The 13067-nt window shown below is 38.7% G+C and overlaps 1 protein-coding gene and 1 long non-coding RNA gene across 2 annotated transcripts in view; both read right to left on the bottom strand.

Moving 5' to 3' along the window:
• Nucleotides 1–3145, bottom strand: part of ankrd29 (ankyrin repeat domain 29) — a 97048-nt gene extending 93903 nt beyond the window's left edge. Inside the window, exons 1-2 of the mRNA XM_067230169.1 lie at nt 3118–3145; nt 2416–2564 (exon numbers count right to left, since the gene is read on the bottom strand). Coding sequence (XP_067086270.1) covers nt 2416–2564; nt 3118–3145 — 177 coding nt within the window. The remainder of the gene's footprint in view (nt 1–2415; nt 2565–3117) is intronic.
• LOC136936898 (uncharacterized) overlaps nt 1–13067 on the bottom strand; it is a 330204-nt gene that overhangs the window by 94919 nt on the left and 222218 nt on the right. The gene's annotated exons all lie outside the window — the stretch shown is intronic.

Below are 13067 nucleotides of genomic sequence, written 5' to 3' on the forward strand. Positions count from 1 at the left end.
AAGTTGAAGTTAGCTAGCTAACGTTAACTTTATTGTCCAATTCAAGACACCAGAATTGTTTTATACATAACCACACATGATTCAAATTAGCTACTTACACTCTGATTCTCGTCCATCTTGTCATGAAACAAGCTACATCACTTCCTCTTCTTCTTGTTATAATTTAATGTCGAGCCGTAACCTGCATTCACTACTGCAGGAAAATATTGATTATCTTGTTCCGGTCCATGGTTATCCAATTCGCTAGGTGGCGCTGTCAGATAAAAAGAGGGTCCTAGAACTGCGGTCCTGAAACTGCAGCTCTCCGGCTCTGCAGGTACATGCTACTCGAATGTCCCTGTACTTACTGTAAGTCGCTCTGGATAAGAGCATCTGCTAAATGACTAAATGTAAAAGTCTCAAGAACTACAGTGACAATTTGTGAAGAATAAAAAAGCTTAGAAGTTTATTTAATTTGGTACATCGATACAACAGGCCATGACTAGCCACCAGACCAAGAATGGCCCACATTTGACCTTAGGGGGCGCCACAGGCCATGTCCAAAAGTCCCAAGTGATGGCATTTCTACCCCATTGCGCCAAGTCTTCTAAAACTTGGTGTACATGCCTCGTTTCTCATGGGGACTTATGGATTTGGCTGTACAGTGAAGATCTAGGAAAAACCTACAAAACTCTTCTTCTCTTGAACCGTCCACCGTTTTAAGTCCACTTGACTTAAACAAAATGGCTAAAAGGGGTGTAAATGTACACTTTGCTTCAATATCTTTGTGTCAATAAATCAAATGTAATTTTGACTGATGGTTTTTCAAACCTAACAGTCTTCAGGATGACATTACTCTGAAGTACCTTGATATGTCAAAATATGACTAAATTAGAGCTGTTTGAATTCAAATGCTTGCCACAGGAGACATGTTTGGAGGCTTGTTTCTTATACAGTAACTGAACAGAGCCCTTCCCAGCAGTGTGAGTAGCTCACTAGGATAAGGTGTTGACCTATGAAGTGCAAAGTCAGAGGTTAAAATCCAGCAACGGCCATAATGATACATTATCTGTTTAGCAAGACTGTAAGCCACTGCAAAGGAACCAGCTAGCTACCTGTAGTCTAATGATATATTGTCATAATAGTAATGGTAATGTTTCACTCTGAGGGGATTACTACACAAAAAGAGCTAGAACTATTTGGGATTTGTAAATAAGACCCTGCTATATCTAGCCATCTAATCAGATTTATTGCATCATGTATGTTGTATTTTGGCGGTCTACTTATCCCGTGGATCTCACAGACAGGATAAATGCAGTCAAAATGAATATACAAGCCAGGTTATTATACCTAATTCAATCACTCCCAGTGGAGGTGCCCTAAGCATAATTCACAAAAAGGGACAAATTGATATCAAGATTTGTATGGGAAGAACGACAACCTAGAGTCGCTCTGGATAAGAGTGTCTGCTAAATGACTACATTTAGAGTCCGATTTACTACTCTCCAGCTACCCAAGGGTGTCCACTGTGTTTACTGACCCTTGTTAGTGACACGTACATGAACATGGGTGTTTATGGCACACTAGCACCAGTAATTACATCAAGTGTAACAAAATATAGCAATATAGATAATGAGTTGTATGGGAGATTTATGAAGTAAATGTATGTGTAAATGTAAAATACTTGATACTCACCCACGGCTAAACTAATAAATCTCGGTCATGAGGCTGACAAATCTTTGTAGGAGTGTTATATTGTATAGTTAGAGGTACATTCCAGCTCTTTTTGCCTATTGTGGTCAAAAACTTTTGACCACAATTTGGGATATACGAGTGCCGTATCATAGGAGCAATTAAAGAAGGCCAAAAATAGTTTCGTTTTTAGTTTAATTGTTTTTTTTCTTAGATATATTTTTGGGCATTTCTGCCTTATTTATTTCTGACAGAGATAGTGATTTGTGAGTGGACAGGAATGTGGGGAGAGAGAGGAGATGACATGCAGGAAAGGGCCTGGGCCAGTTTTGAACCCAGTTAAGCCGGCGGGACACAATGTTTATGAAAAAGCTCCCACCCACAGGTACATTTTCTTAAATGATGAGGAATATGGCAACTTTGCAGGATATCGGTGATGTTAACACCTATTACAAATGTTATCTCATACTGCCCACGTGATAGGTGTGAGACCTGACTATTGGAAATGCAAATAAAGGTGACTAGTTCTGGTTCAACAAAAATGCAGAAGTTGCAAGCATGTTTTTGCCTCTTCCTAAAATAATATTAAGTGCTGGTTATCATTTCCCAAAATGGCTGCGGCAACAGGTGAGGTGTTACTTAAAATAACTTATTTGTGTGTACAAAGATACATAAAGACAACTACCACTAGTGGTTTTTGGATAAAATGTGCAGGTGTGTTGTAGGGGCATGCATCGTCCATACACTGTCTCTGCAGTCAACATCCACACGTCCACTGTTGAGCAGCAACTGAAGCAAGGCCAAGTTTCCCTTACGAGCTGCCCAGAAGACAGCATTAGCCAGGGGCGTCTCCTTCTGTAGAATAAACACATAGGCTTCATAATAATGTTGACCTTAGATGGCCACCCTCACAATTCACTTACTAAAGAAAAATGTATGCCAACAATCTCAGATTGCATTTATACACTAACGCAACCACGCTTTTAACACATAATTTAAACCTAAAATAAAAGCCAGTTTGACAGTAATTTACACCGTCCTCTGCACCAGTATGATCGAAGCTAAGGAGCATAGCTAACTGAAGGTCAAACATTTTAAACATTTCTAAATGTTCCACATAACTTCTGCGGCCGAATAGCAAAGCAACAATGAAATCCTCGTAGAGAAAATAGTGATTACCTTAACCGACATCTTGCAACCTCATTCGTGAGTCATTGCGTGTTCTCAGCTCACAACAAACGAACTTATACTCGTCAGTACCCTAGGTGATGGACCAGTGCCGTTGTCTTGGTACTAGGCTCCACTCCTTAAAATCGTGAGTGCCCCCCCCCCTCCCCCGCGGAAAATTTGAATACTCATCATCCCATCACGCAGAAGGGCTGCAGCCAAGACAACAAATCCTTTTGAGGGCTAACAAAGTGTTTCGTTTTCATTTTGTGGCGTTACCGTCACATCCTTTGAGACAAGTCGACATTTCCGATGTAAAAGCCTTTTAATGTCGTTAACCGTCAACAGATTTACACGATTAAGCTATTTTCCACCATTTCACTTTGGTTGTACAAGAGACATAACTGTGGGCTGTATTACCTAGGCTACAACGCTGGGGGTCCCAGTTTACACACGTTGCAGCAAAATCTCGTCGTACCCTGTGGATCCGGGCCAACATTTGGATTTTAACCTTTTCCTGCCTAAGCCAACATTCCAAACATTCCATATGCTGTTGAAATATGATATTCATATTAATATGCACATTTTATGAATTCTCATATTAAATCATACACCTTAACTGTTGACACCATATTGAAGAACAGAACTAGGGGATTTTTATGATGTGAATAAATATATGATCACTTAAGGCAAATCATATTTTATCAAGGTGATTTCAGGCAGCCATTTTTTACAAAAACTTCTCCATCCACCATACCTCATCAGACAACTTCATTTTTAACCACTTTAATTACAGGATGGAGGAAAACTTTAAGCAGGTGGAATATCCACAAATATGTGGGCAATGTAGAACAGAAGACAGATTAGAAATATCATATTTTGATTAAAAGTTATGACCATTCAAGTGACTACATGGAAACACGTGGAAACATGGGGAAACCGAAATTTCTCTGCCCCAAAAGTAGCTAGCGCTATGGCTGGATACTCCTCTCGATAACTAAAAAACTAGTTTCTTCCACAATCGACCGAATTGGCCAAACAAGGCATGTACATTTAGCTTACAGTGTATATAATCTAGCTAGTTAATGTTGTTTTTCTAAGTTTTTTAGAAATCTGCTCAAATCGAGGCTAAACAGTGCTACTAACGTCATTACTGCCTGTCCTGCCAGGCAGAGTTTTTTCAGGAAATAACTCGCGTCCTGCCGTCACTCCCACAAACAAATTCTTCGTAAGTAAAAATTTTAGACTTTTAATTGACAATATTGACAACACATATTAATAAACTTGTCTTTACTCAGAATATCGTCTCAGATTTCAATTCGAAGCTGTAAATCTAACACTGTAGGCAATCTCCCATGGTCTCAGCTCTGGCTCCGCCTCGAAAAACAATGGCTGCCGTTGCAGACGATACATTTATTTTCCCCTCCCAGTAACCCCTTAACCAATGATATGTACTTTGAGCTTAACTTGTCATGAGTATCTGGCAGTTTTCAGAAATAAAATCGGTGATTGGACGGCAAAGATATTAAGGCGGGTCTTATGGGTCTTTTTAGACCCATATTTGAATGGGCCGGCCAATATTGCAGGCGACAACTGTACTTGTATAGGCCAGGGGTGTTGTTGTTAAACACAGCTCTCGACACTACACGAAAATGTAGCTCTTGATATCGATAAAAAAAATGTCACTTTCACAAATGAAACTTTTATTTTGGCAGTTGGAATCTATGTAGCCATGGGGTTACTTAGTAACCAGGGGCGTGTCTAGAACATTTTGAACAGGGTGGCCAGGCAGGGGCACAGCCCAGAGCAGGCTGGCCATCAACCACGTATCGACACTCTAGTTTAAAAATGGTTCTTATATACTAGTGTAATAATTGGACCAATACGGTGTTCCTATTGGTCCAGAAGACGTTCTCAAAAGTTAATAAATCCGTTTATATACCTCCTGAAAGTTCGCAGAGGTAAATAAAAGTTTTTACGGACCTAGCAACAAGCGGTTGCCTTGGAGATGTAGCCATTGACCTTGACGTGGCATCTGCTCGGCAACAAAGTAGCCTAAATTGCCAAAAAAACAACTAAAACAACCAAATATGGTTTTTGCACAGGTCCGCAAACGCCCCGCAATCGCTTCCCGTTTTAAAGAAGTATCTGAAGCAGACAGAAGACGAATTGATGTTGTTGATATGTTGCCTTGGAGATGTAGTGACGTCACCTGTGCAAGTGCAGCTGATTGCTCTGACAACATGGCGTCTGCTCCAGATTCGACTTGTTTGATTTGTGATCTTCCCACGTATTGTTGTAGTATATAAGAAACCAAATGTTTACTTCTCGACAGGTCAGCAAACGCTTTGTTTGTAAACCTCGACCTACGTTCTCGGTTAACAAACGTTTTAACAAATCTCGGTTTACAAATGTGTTTGCAGACCTGGGGGGTATTCCAGAAAGCAGGTTATGCAACATAACCGGGTAAGTTAACCCACCAGCTGATTCACAATGTTGCAGCAACTTACTGGCAATGTTGCTACAACGCTGGGTGTCAGCTGGGGAGTTAACTTACCCGGGAATGTCACATAACCTGCTTTCTGGAATACCCCCCTGTCGAGGAGTAAACATTTGCTGTTTATCTACCCTTTCTGTTGTAGGTAATGAAACACTGCGTGTTATATCTCAATAAACAAAAAGAAAATCTATGAACATTTTCATCGTCCTGTGTGTATTTATTAGTAAATGGTCACATCCTTAATCTAAATAGAGCATCCCGCATTTGGGATTTCCCTATGGCAAATTATTATTTATTCTAATGTATTTATAATAATTTTCAACAATCTAGAAATAAGTCTACAGTTACTTCAATGGATTCCGTAAATTCTACAAGTCATACACACCAGAAACATACTAACTGCAAACTTGAAATTAGATTTATTATTTGTAGCCTTACTCATACATTTAGAACCCTTTATTCAGTAATGTTACCATTATTTATAGATTCCTAGAGTAATAACAAACATAAACAATAAATATTTTCTGTAATTGGGCATTGGAAAGTGTGATTTTGTAAAGGTGAAGTTCGACCCATAACTTTAAACCCCCACATATTGTATTATTGTTTTATTTAAATACATATGGAACATTTGTACAAAATAAATGTGTCTTAACACAAATATGATTGTATGCATTTAGATATAATATCTTTAGAACAGTAAATGGAAGTATAATTAAAATGTAATTTCTTTGTTTCTTCAGAAGAAACAAACTATATTTTTGGAACGTTTCATTTTGCCTGGCTGTTCTCTCCCTATAACCCTGACTTAGCCTCAGTCATACCCTGAAGAAGAAAGTTCACATTGCTCAATAATAATATTATGTTCACCTCACGTCAGCCCTAGAATTCTGGATATTTTTTCTTTTGTATTGTACACAAAAATACTTTTGTATTGTATACAAAAGGAGTCAGGTGGCCGAGCGGTTAGGGAATCCAGTGGTGTAGTGGTCCCTGGAGAAGTGGGTATACTCTTAATTGTGCAATTTTTTTAAGCCGCCCATACAGGAAAGGATAAATGCCCTGTTTTATAAATAGTGACATACTCTATTTAGTTTACACAAAAATGATTAACCCAGTATTATTTACACATTGCCACATGATTCCTGCTGCTTGACCTCAGGGAATAAGGATTATGAAAATACTGACCCACAGACTGGTGAGAGACAACTTCATAATTATGCAATTTGAGTTAACTATTCCTTATCCTTACTCCATCCACACAAAATTGGACAACTATTCTCTCGTCTTGCAAGTTGTCCATATAGAGCAGTAGTTTCTTTTGTAAACTGTCTCTTGGAAAGCTAATTTGCAAAACATAGTGTAGGTCAGAGTATAGTACTATTATAAAATTCTCTCTTGAAGTCGCTTTGGAAAAAAGCAGATATTACTGGTCCTACACAGGTGGTGTTATGCATGAGTATAAAATATATTCAACATGAGGCAAACAGTTTTACAGTCAGAGATTTGTAAAAAAAAAAAAAAAAACATTTATTTAAATAAATTACATCAAGACTGAATTTGACTATACATCCTTGTTCATGTTTCACTTTAAATTAAAAACACAAATCATCCTGTCCCACACATCAAAACCAATTACATAAACTCAAAAGTGCAAAGTCCTAAAACTGAAAAAAAGAAAGAAAAAGATGTGGTTTTCAACAGCTGAACACTATTTTAGCATACCGCTTGAGATATACATAAACATCACCACAAATATTGATCATCCTTCAAATTATTCAACAATATATTAAAAACAATATGTTACAAAACAACAATATCTAGTGAACAATTAATACAAATATATACATTGTACAACATCTCCATGAAAACCACAGTGACTCTCTCAACCCAGTGCTGGGTTTCTAAATAAGTGCTCATCATACCTGTCAACATTGTAGTACCAAAATCCCGGAGATTTTGGTAGATGCCAGAGACAGAGGATGCCAAAGGCAGGCTAAATACACATAAATAAATACATAATTAGTAATAAAAAAATTGTTTATTCTTAACACAAGAAGGGAAACACAGCCGACAGGGTACAGTGGAACTACGAGCAGTGCCAAAGAAAAGTAATCAACAAAAGTGTCCTAATCTACCTAACCAAGAGACATCCCTATACTAATAAAACAGACATGGATGGCACCCGCTCCTTACCTAGGGTGTTTAACAGGGGTTAGCTACGTGATGGGGTGTATGCCCATGGTCAGCTTACCTGTTCCAAAGCCCCTGTACGACTGAACTAATAATACAACAACAAAAAGAACAATACCGAGTACCGGCGATAACCAGACAAACAAACAGGTGGTAAAACAACGTATAACACTTAACATGAGTCTCGTTAATATCGGCAACGGCAAATGCACAAACACATACAAACGCCGACAAGAAAAACACACAGGGCTAGAGACTACTGAACAGTACACAGGACCGGGTTTAAATGTGGACGGACAGACAGGTGATTGGTGGAGTGTAGTGCGTTGGCGGCGGGGGAGTGCTGACGGCAGCCAATCCTGGACAGAGATGGATGGGCGGAGGTGCACCGGTGATGGGGAGATGGAGGCGGCAGCCAATCACTGACAAGCAACGAAAACGAGGGGAAACTGAAGGGAAGACAAGCACAGAACAATACAGAACACACATACAAGCAGGGCGAGGGACGTAACAGTTTCTTACATCCGGAATTGTAGTTGTACGTAGCACACTTTGCTGCTCTAAATACACCCCTGGAGGGAGTGTACTTGTGTGCAGGGTTTGTATTTTGGTTTGGTTTATTTTGCAGCACAAGAGAGCACAAAGTGTGCTATTATTCATGCTCATTCGATTTTCGGTTACAATCTTTCTGACCATGCTGAAGGTTCTCTCTGAGGAGGCATTGCTATGAGGAATGTAAAGTACAGACATGAAAATCCCTCACCTTTCGGCGAAATTCGCCGTTTTGAAACCAATATAGGGGACCTACGTGAATCGTGTAGATTCGATGAGAATTATTTTGAGGGGGGGGGGGGGGGGGGATATTCATATTCAGTAAACTGGTAACAGATGCGCGTGCCAGAAGGGAGCGCGAGATTCAGTGAACTGCGAACTGCGATTCAGTGAATTACGAACAGGTGTGCGTGCCAGAGGGGAGCGCGAGTGCATGGAAATATTAGCGCGAAGGGACTTGCATCACCAGTGCAGACCACCATCAGAATCTGAAAGCACGCCTGGCCTCGGCGATATACCTGACTGAATTGGGTAATTGGGTTTAAATAATTTTAATATTTTCTGGCATATCTAAGTGAAGTTACCCAGGAGCTCTGTTGACATAGACTTAGCTAATGTTAGCTACAGCTTGATGAATTGAGTCATTGAACACAGCAGGAAAGAACGCAACGTTAGCCAGGGAGCTAAAGCTCCGGTGGAAAATTATTAGCTAGCTAACGCTACCGTTTTTGAGGATGTAGATTTTGAGGTGAGGGGACTGACAAGGCAGAAGGTAAAGTGGTCCACCGTTCTATCAATAAGGCTAAACTAGAAGTTAACACTAATACAAACATTATTATTGGGTGTGCTTTGCCTTCGGCAAGGGCACAATCTTTGTTCTCTCACATATATATTATTGGGTGTGCTTTGCCTTCGGCAAGGGCACAACCTTTGTTCTCTCACATATATATTATTATTATTATTATTTTTATTCTTTTTGCCCCCCTAAAACTCAGTCAATATTTGGCCTACATAGACAACGTAGGTGTCAAAAGTTTAGTCTTGGTAGAGATTGAGTTGCTTCTATTGGAATTTACGTTCCGTTGCATGGTTTGGGCTTAAGTTAAGTTTTTGTGGCGAAAAGTGAAGCTAACGGTGGCTAATTTGCTAGCCACAGTCACTGACGTTACAAACGTCACTACGTCACTAACGTCACGAAAACACGCGTGACTACCTTTGGCAGAACATTCGTTTCGCATCTGTTAACTTGGGGGATAGCTAGGCTAACTATAGCTTTACTGCAAGGCAGCTGCAGAAACGCCACAAGCAAAGAGGCCAGGATGATAAATATTTACTCATTTTACTTTGTGATATGACACACAATTGTGATGTGTAATGTACAGTATAAGATATTATTAAGGAAGTACATCTACTTTCGGAAACAGTAGTCTACTATTTCACTGAAGTATTAGCATCATGACATTAGCCTGTGTTGCCCGGGCAACACATACTACAGTGGTCTATGATGTAGCGTTATATGTTTTCAATCGTTAAAATAAACATTCCTCACATATACATTTTCGTTGTAGGATTTATTCTGACATTAGTAAACGATTTGTTGGTGAAATTACCATTACATGTGGTTTCAAACCAGTGTAGCTCACTGCAACGCTGTAGCTTACGCGAGACACACTACAAAAACATCTACACTGCACAGCTGTTTAGGAAGTCAAACAGCGACAGAACATGTTCGACACTCCCCTTACTTAAATCAAAAGTCTATCTAACTACTAACCTGAACTTCATTGCCACAGCCTAAACGTTGTCAATCTGTTCATGAAAATAATTAATTTCAGCTTAAACCGTACAACGGAACGTTAAATCCAATTCAACCAACGCAATCGCTACCAAGACGAACACAGCAGTAGTCTAGTACTGTACCGTAGTAGTACAATTTACCGGGGCAGCTTCTCCACACAGGGCTATATCGCATTTTGCGTTGTTACTGACAATGATCGCAACCAGTGAGCTTTTTATGAATGAGCGATTTTCCACTAAATAAATGTCAAGCTTATTTACGTTTTGGGGGGCATATTTTCAGTTGTTTGAATCGCGATTCCATCTTCTACTGCCAGGTAACGTCGTAGAATAATCTTCAAAGGGGGTTCTTTATTAATGAATGAATGCAATGAGTAGGCTAAATGCCTGAAAATATCATGAGAAGGGAAAAACTTAAAATGACGTTTAAATCATAGAGATTAGGTCAATTTTTACACCGGTCTGCCAAATTTATTCGTTTTGTTTCAACGATGAGGCTGCCTCTTGCAGGGGAAATGAGAAGACATCTATTTCATTCTACACTTCACTCGTATTTTAAGTTGTAAATGAGCAGCAAAAAAAATGCTTTTAAATCTATGTCATCTTTATAAATAATAAGTATGCATTTTTATATAAAATATACAGAAATATCAGTTGTAAAAATGTCATTCAAAAACGGACCCCTGTGCAACTGACGCAAGCAAGCACACCCTACAATTTTCCCAGAAATTGTACCCTCTCTAGTTATTATTGTGAGAATGCTGTTAAGCATTCTCACTATTGTTTTCCTGTTTCTCTTTATTATTATTATTATTGTGAGAATGCTATTCTCACTATTGTTTTCCTGTTTCTCTTTATTATTATTATTGTGAGAATGCTGTTAAGCATTCTCACTATTGTTTTCCTGTTTCTCTTTATTATTGTGAGAATGCTGTTAAGCATTCTCACTATTATTTTCCTGTTTCTCTTTATTATTATTATTATTATATCAACTTCTTAGTTCTTCCGCCGTTTTTTGGCCTTTAACTAGTTCTGCATACTTTCACCGATTCCTACAATTTATGTATCAAAACGTTCAGCTCCTTCAGGAGATGTTGGCTATGACTTTTGGTATTTCTCACTTTTATACTTTTTAAGGCATTAAGGTTTTTGTGCAAATTATTCTCCCATTAAAAGTAATGGTAAATCCTTTCAAATCATTAAAAAGCTTCCTCCTCTTTCAAACGTAACTACTTCAGCATACTTTCAGCTAGAGACACCATTCAACCTTTAAAATGTTCACAAGACATTCAGCTATTCCCAAATGATTCAGCTTTTTCAAATATTCAGCCAATTTTGAATTATGACAGTTTGAAATACATTAAAATGTTTGCTCCTTCTTGTTTTTTATGAATGAGCAGCAAGCAGAGTGGCACACTCTGCTGGCTGCTCTTTTTCTGATATTCAACTAATTTGTCAAACAAATTCCTCTAACGTTCATATAGTTTAACTTACAGAAACAAGTTATACCTTAAAATGTAGGAAAATGTGTCCTCTTTCAGCCAATGTAACTACTAAAGAGCTCACATTGACAGATTTTCAGCTATGAGCCTTGAAGCGAGAGCAGCCTTTCAAATTCTCTCACTAACTTCAATGGAGAGGTGAGTAAAATCAGTCAGAGAAAGCAAGAAGGAACAAGATTTTGAAACTGCCGATAGAGTCGTATTTCTGACCGCACAGACATATAAAGGACATCTCTGGTTTCGTCAGAGTCTTGGGTCTCGGAAAATATCCTTATATTTTGGATTGGACGTATAGTTTTGCGTCTAGGTCAACTTGTTTGAGGTGTGGATGCTAGGTAAATGTTCGTTTTTCTCTCTGCCTAGCTCGTTAGCTATCACAGCTGCGCCATCACCGTGGCAACCAAACAAACAAGCACCAGGAAAGCAAAAGGAACACGTTTTTGAAACTGCAGGTAGAGTCGTATTTCTGACTGCACAGACATATAAAGAATATCTCTGGTTTCGGTAGAGTCTTGGGTCTCGGAAAATATCCTTATATTTTGGATTGGACATACAGTTTTGCGTCTAGGTTATCTTGTTTGAGGTGTGGATTCTAGCTACATTTCTCTTATTCTCTGCCCTCAGCGCGTTAGCAATCATAGCTGCACCATCACCGTAACGACAGACACGCACCACTCAGTCTCTCACACAGGTGATTGGTAGTTTACTTGACCATGAGAAACCCGATTACTAGCAATTGTCGGTTTATACCAATAATACGATTACTCCGTTTACATGTGTAATTAGTTATGCGATTACTCAATAAACACGTCTACATGATTCTTTTTTATTAATCGCTGTATGCTCCAAGGACAAAACTTGCACCATCATCCTTCTGCAACAAAGTGTCGCCGTGTCTTCCTGTATGGCTCTACTGCTGTATGTTTCATTCCATCAACACATTGAATCCTACTAAGAAAGCCGAGTAAACACACTCAATGGTAGGCTACATCTGCTACTGCTATTACTATCCTAACTATAATTTCAGCTGTTAAAACGATAATATTCTTGTTACGACTAGCTAGCCTACTTCTTCTGTTTAACAGTTCAGCTTTCAGCTTCTCCCGCATTGTAGGCTATTTTAGCTGTTAGCGTTGTTAGATGATGCAGTTCAGATTCCACACTGCCTCTTTCGTGTGACTCACACATTTTTTTTTATTCATTTCAGCTTTCAGCTTGCGGGTATTTTCTCATTTATCACTTTTATACTTTTTTAAATATTAAGGTTTTTGTGCAAATTATTCTCCCTTTAAAAGTAATGGTAAATCCTTTCAAATCATTGTTGGAATGCTGCTCCAGCCCCTTTCAAAAATACCTTTCGGTTGCTTTGAAGCTTCAGCTTATAACTTTCTACAAAATTTTCACAATTTTCCGCTTTTTTAGCATGGTCAGCTATCCCCATTCAGGTTTTCAGCATTCTCACTGCTGTTTCGCAGGAACAGCCGTTTCTAGTTATTATTATTATTATTATATCAACTTCTTAGTTCTTCCGCAGTTTTTTGGCCTTTAACTAGATCTGCATACTTTCACCGATTCCTACAATTTTTGTATCAAAACGTTCAGCTCCTTCAGGAGATGTTGGCTATGACTTTTGGTATTTCTCACTTTTATACTTTTTAAGACATTAAGGTTTTTGTGCAAATTAT

This window comes from Osmerus mordax, chromosome 27 (assembly GCF_038355195.1).
Source record: "Osmerus mordax isolate fOsmMor3 chromosome 27, fOsmMor3.pri, whole genome shotgun sequence".
Taxonomy (NCBI): domain Eukaryota; kingdom Metazoa; phylum Chordata; class Actinopteri; order Osmeriformes; family Osmeridae; genus Osmerus; species Osmerus mordax.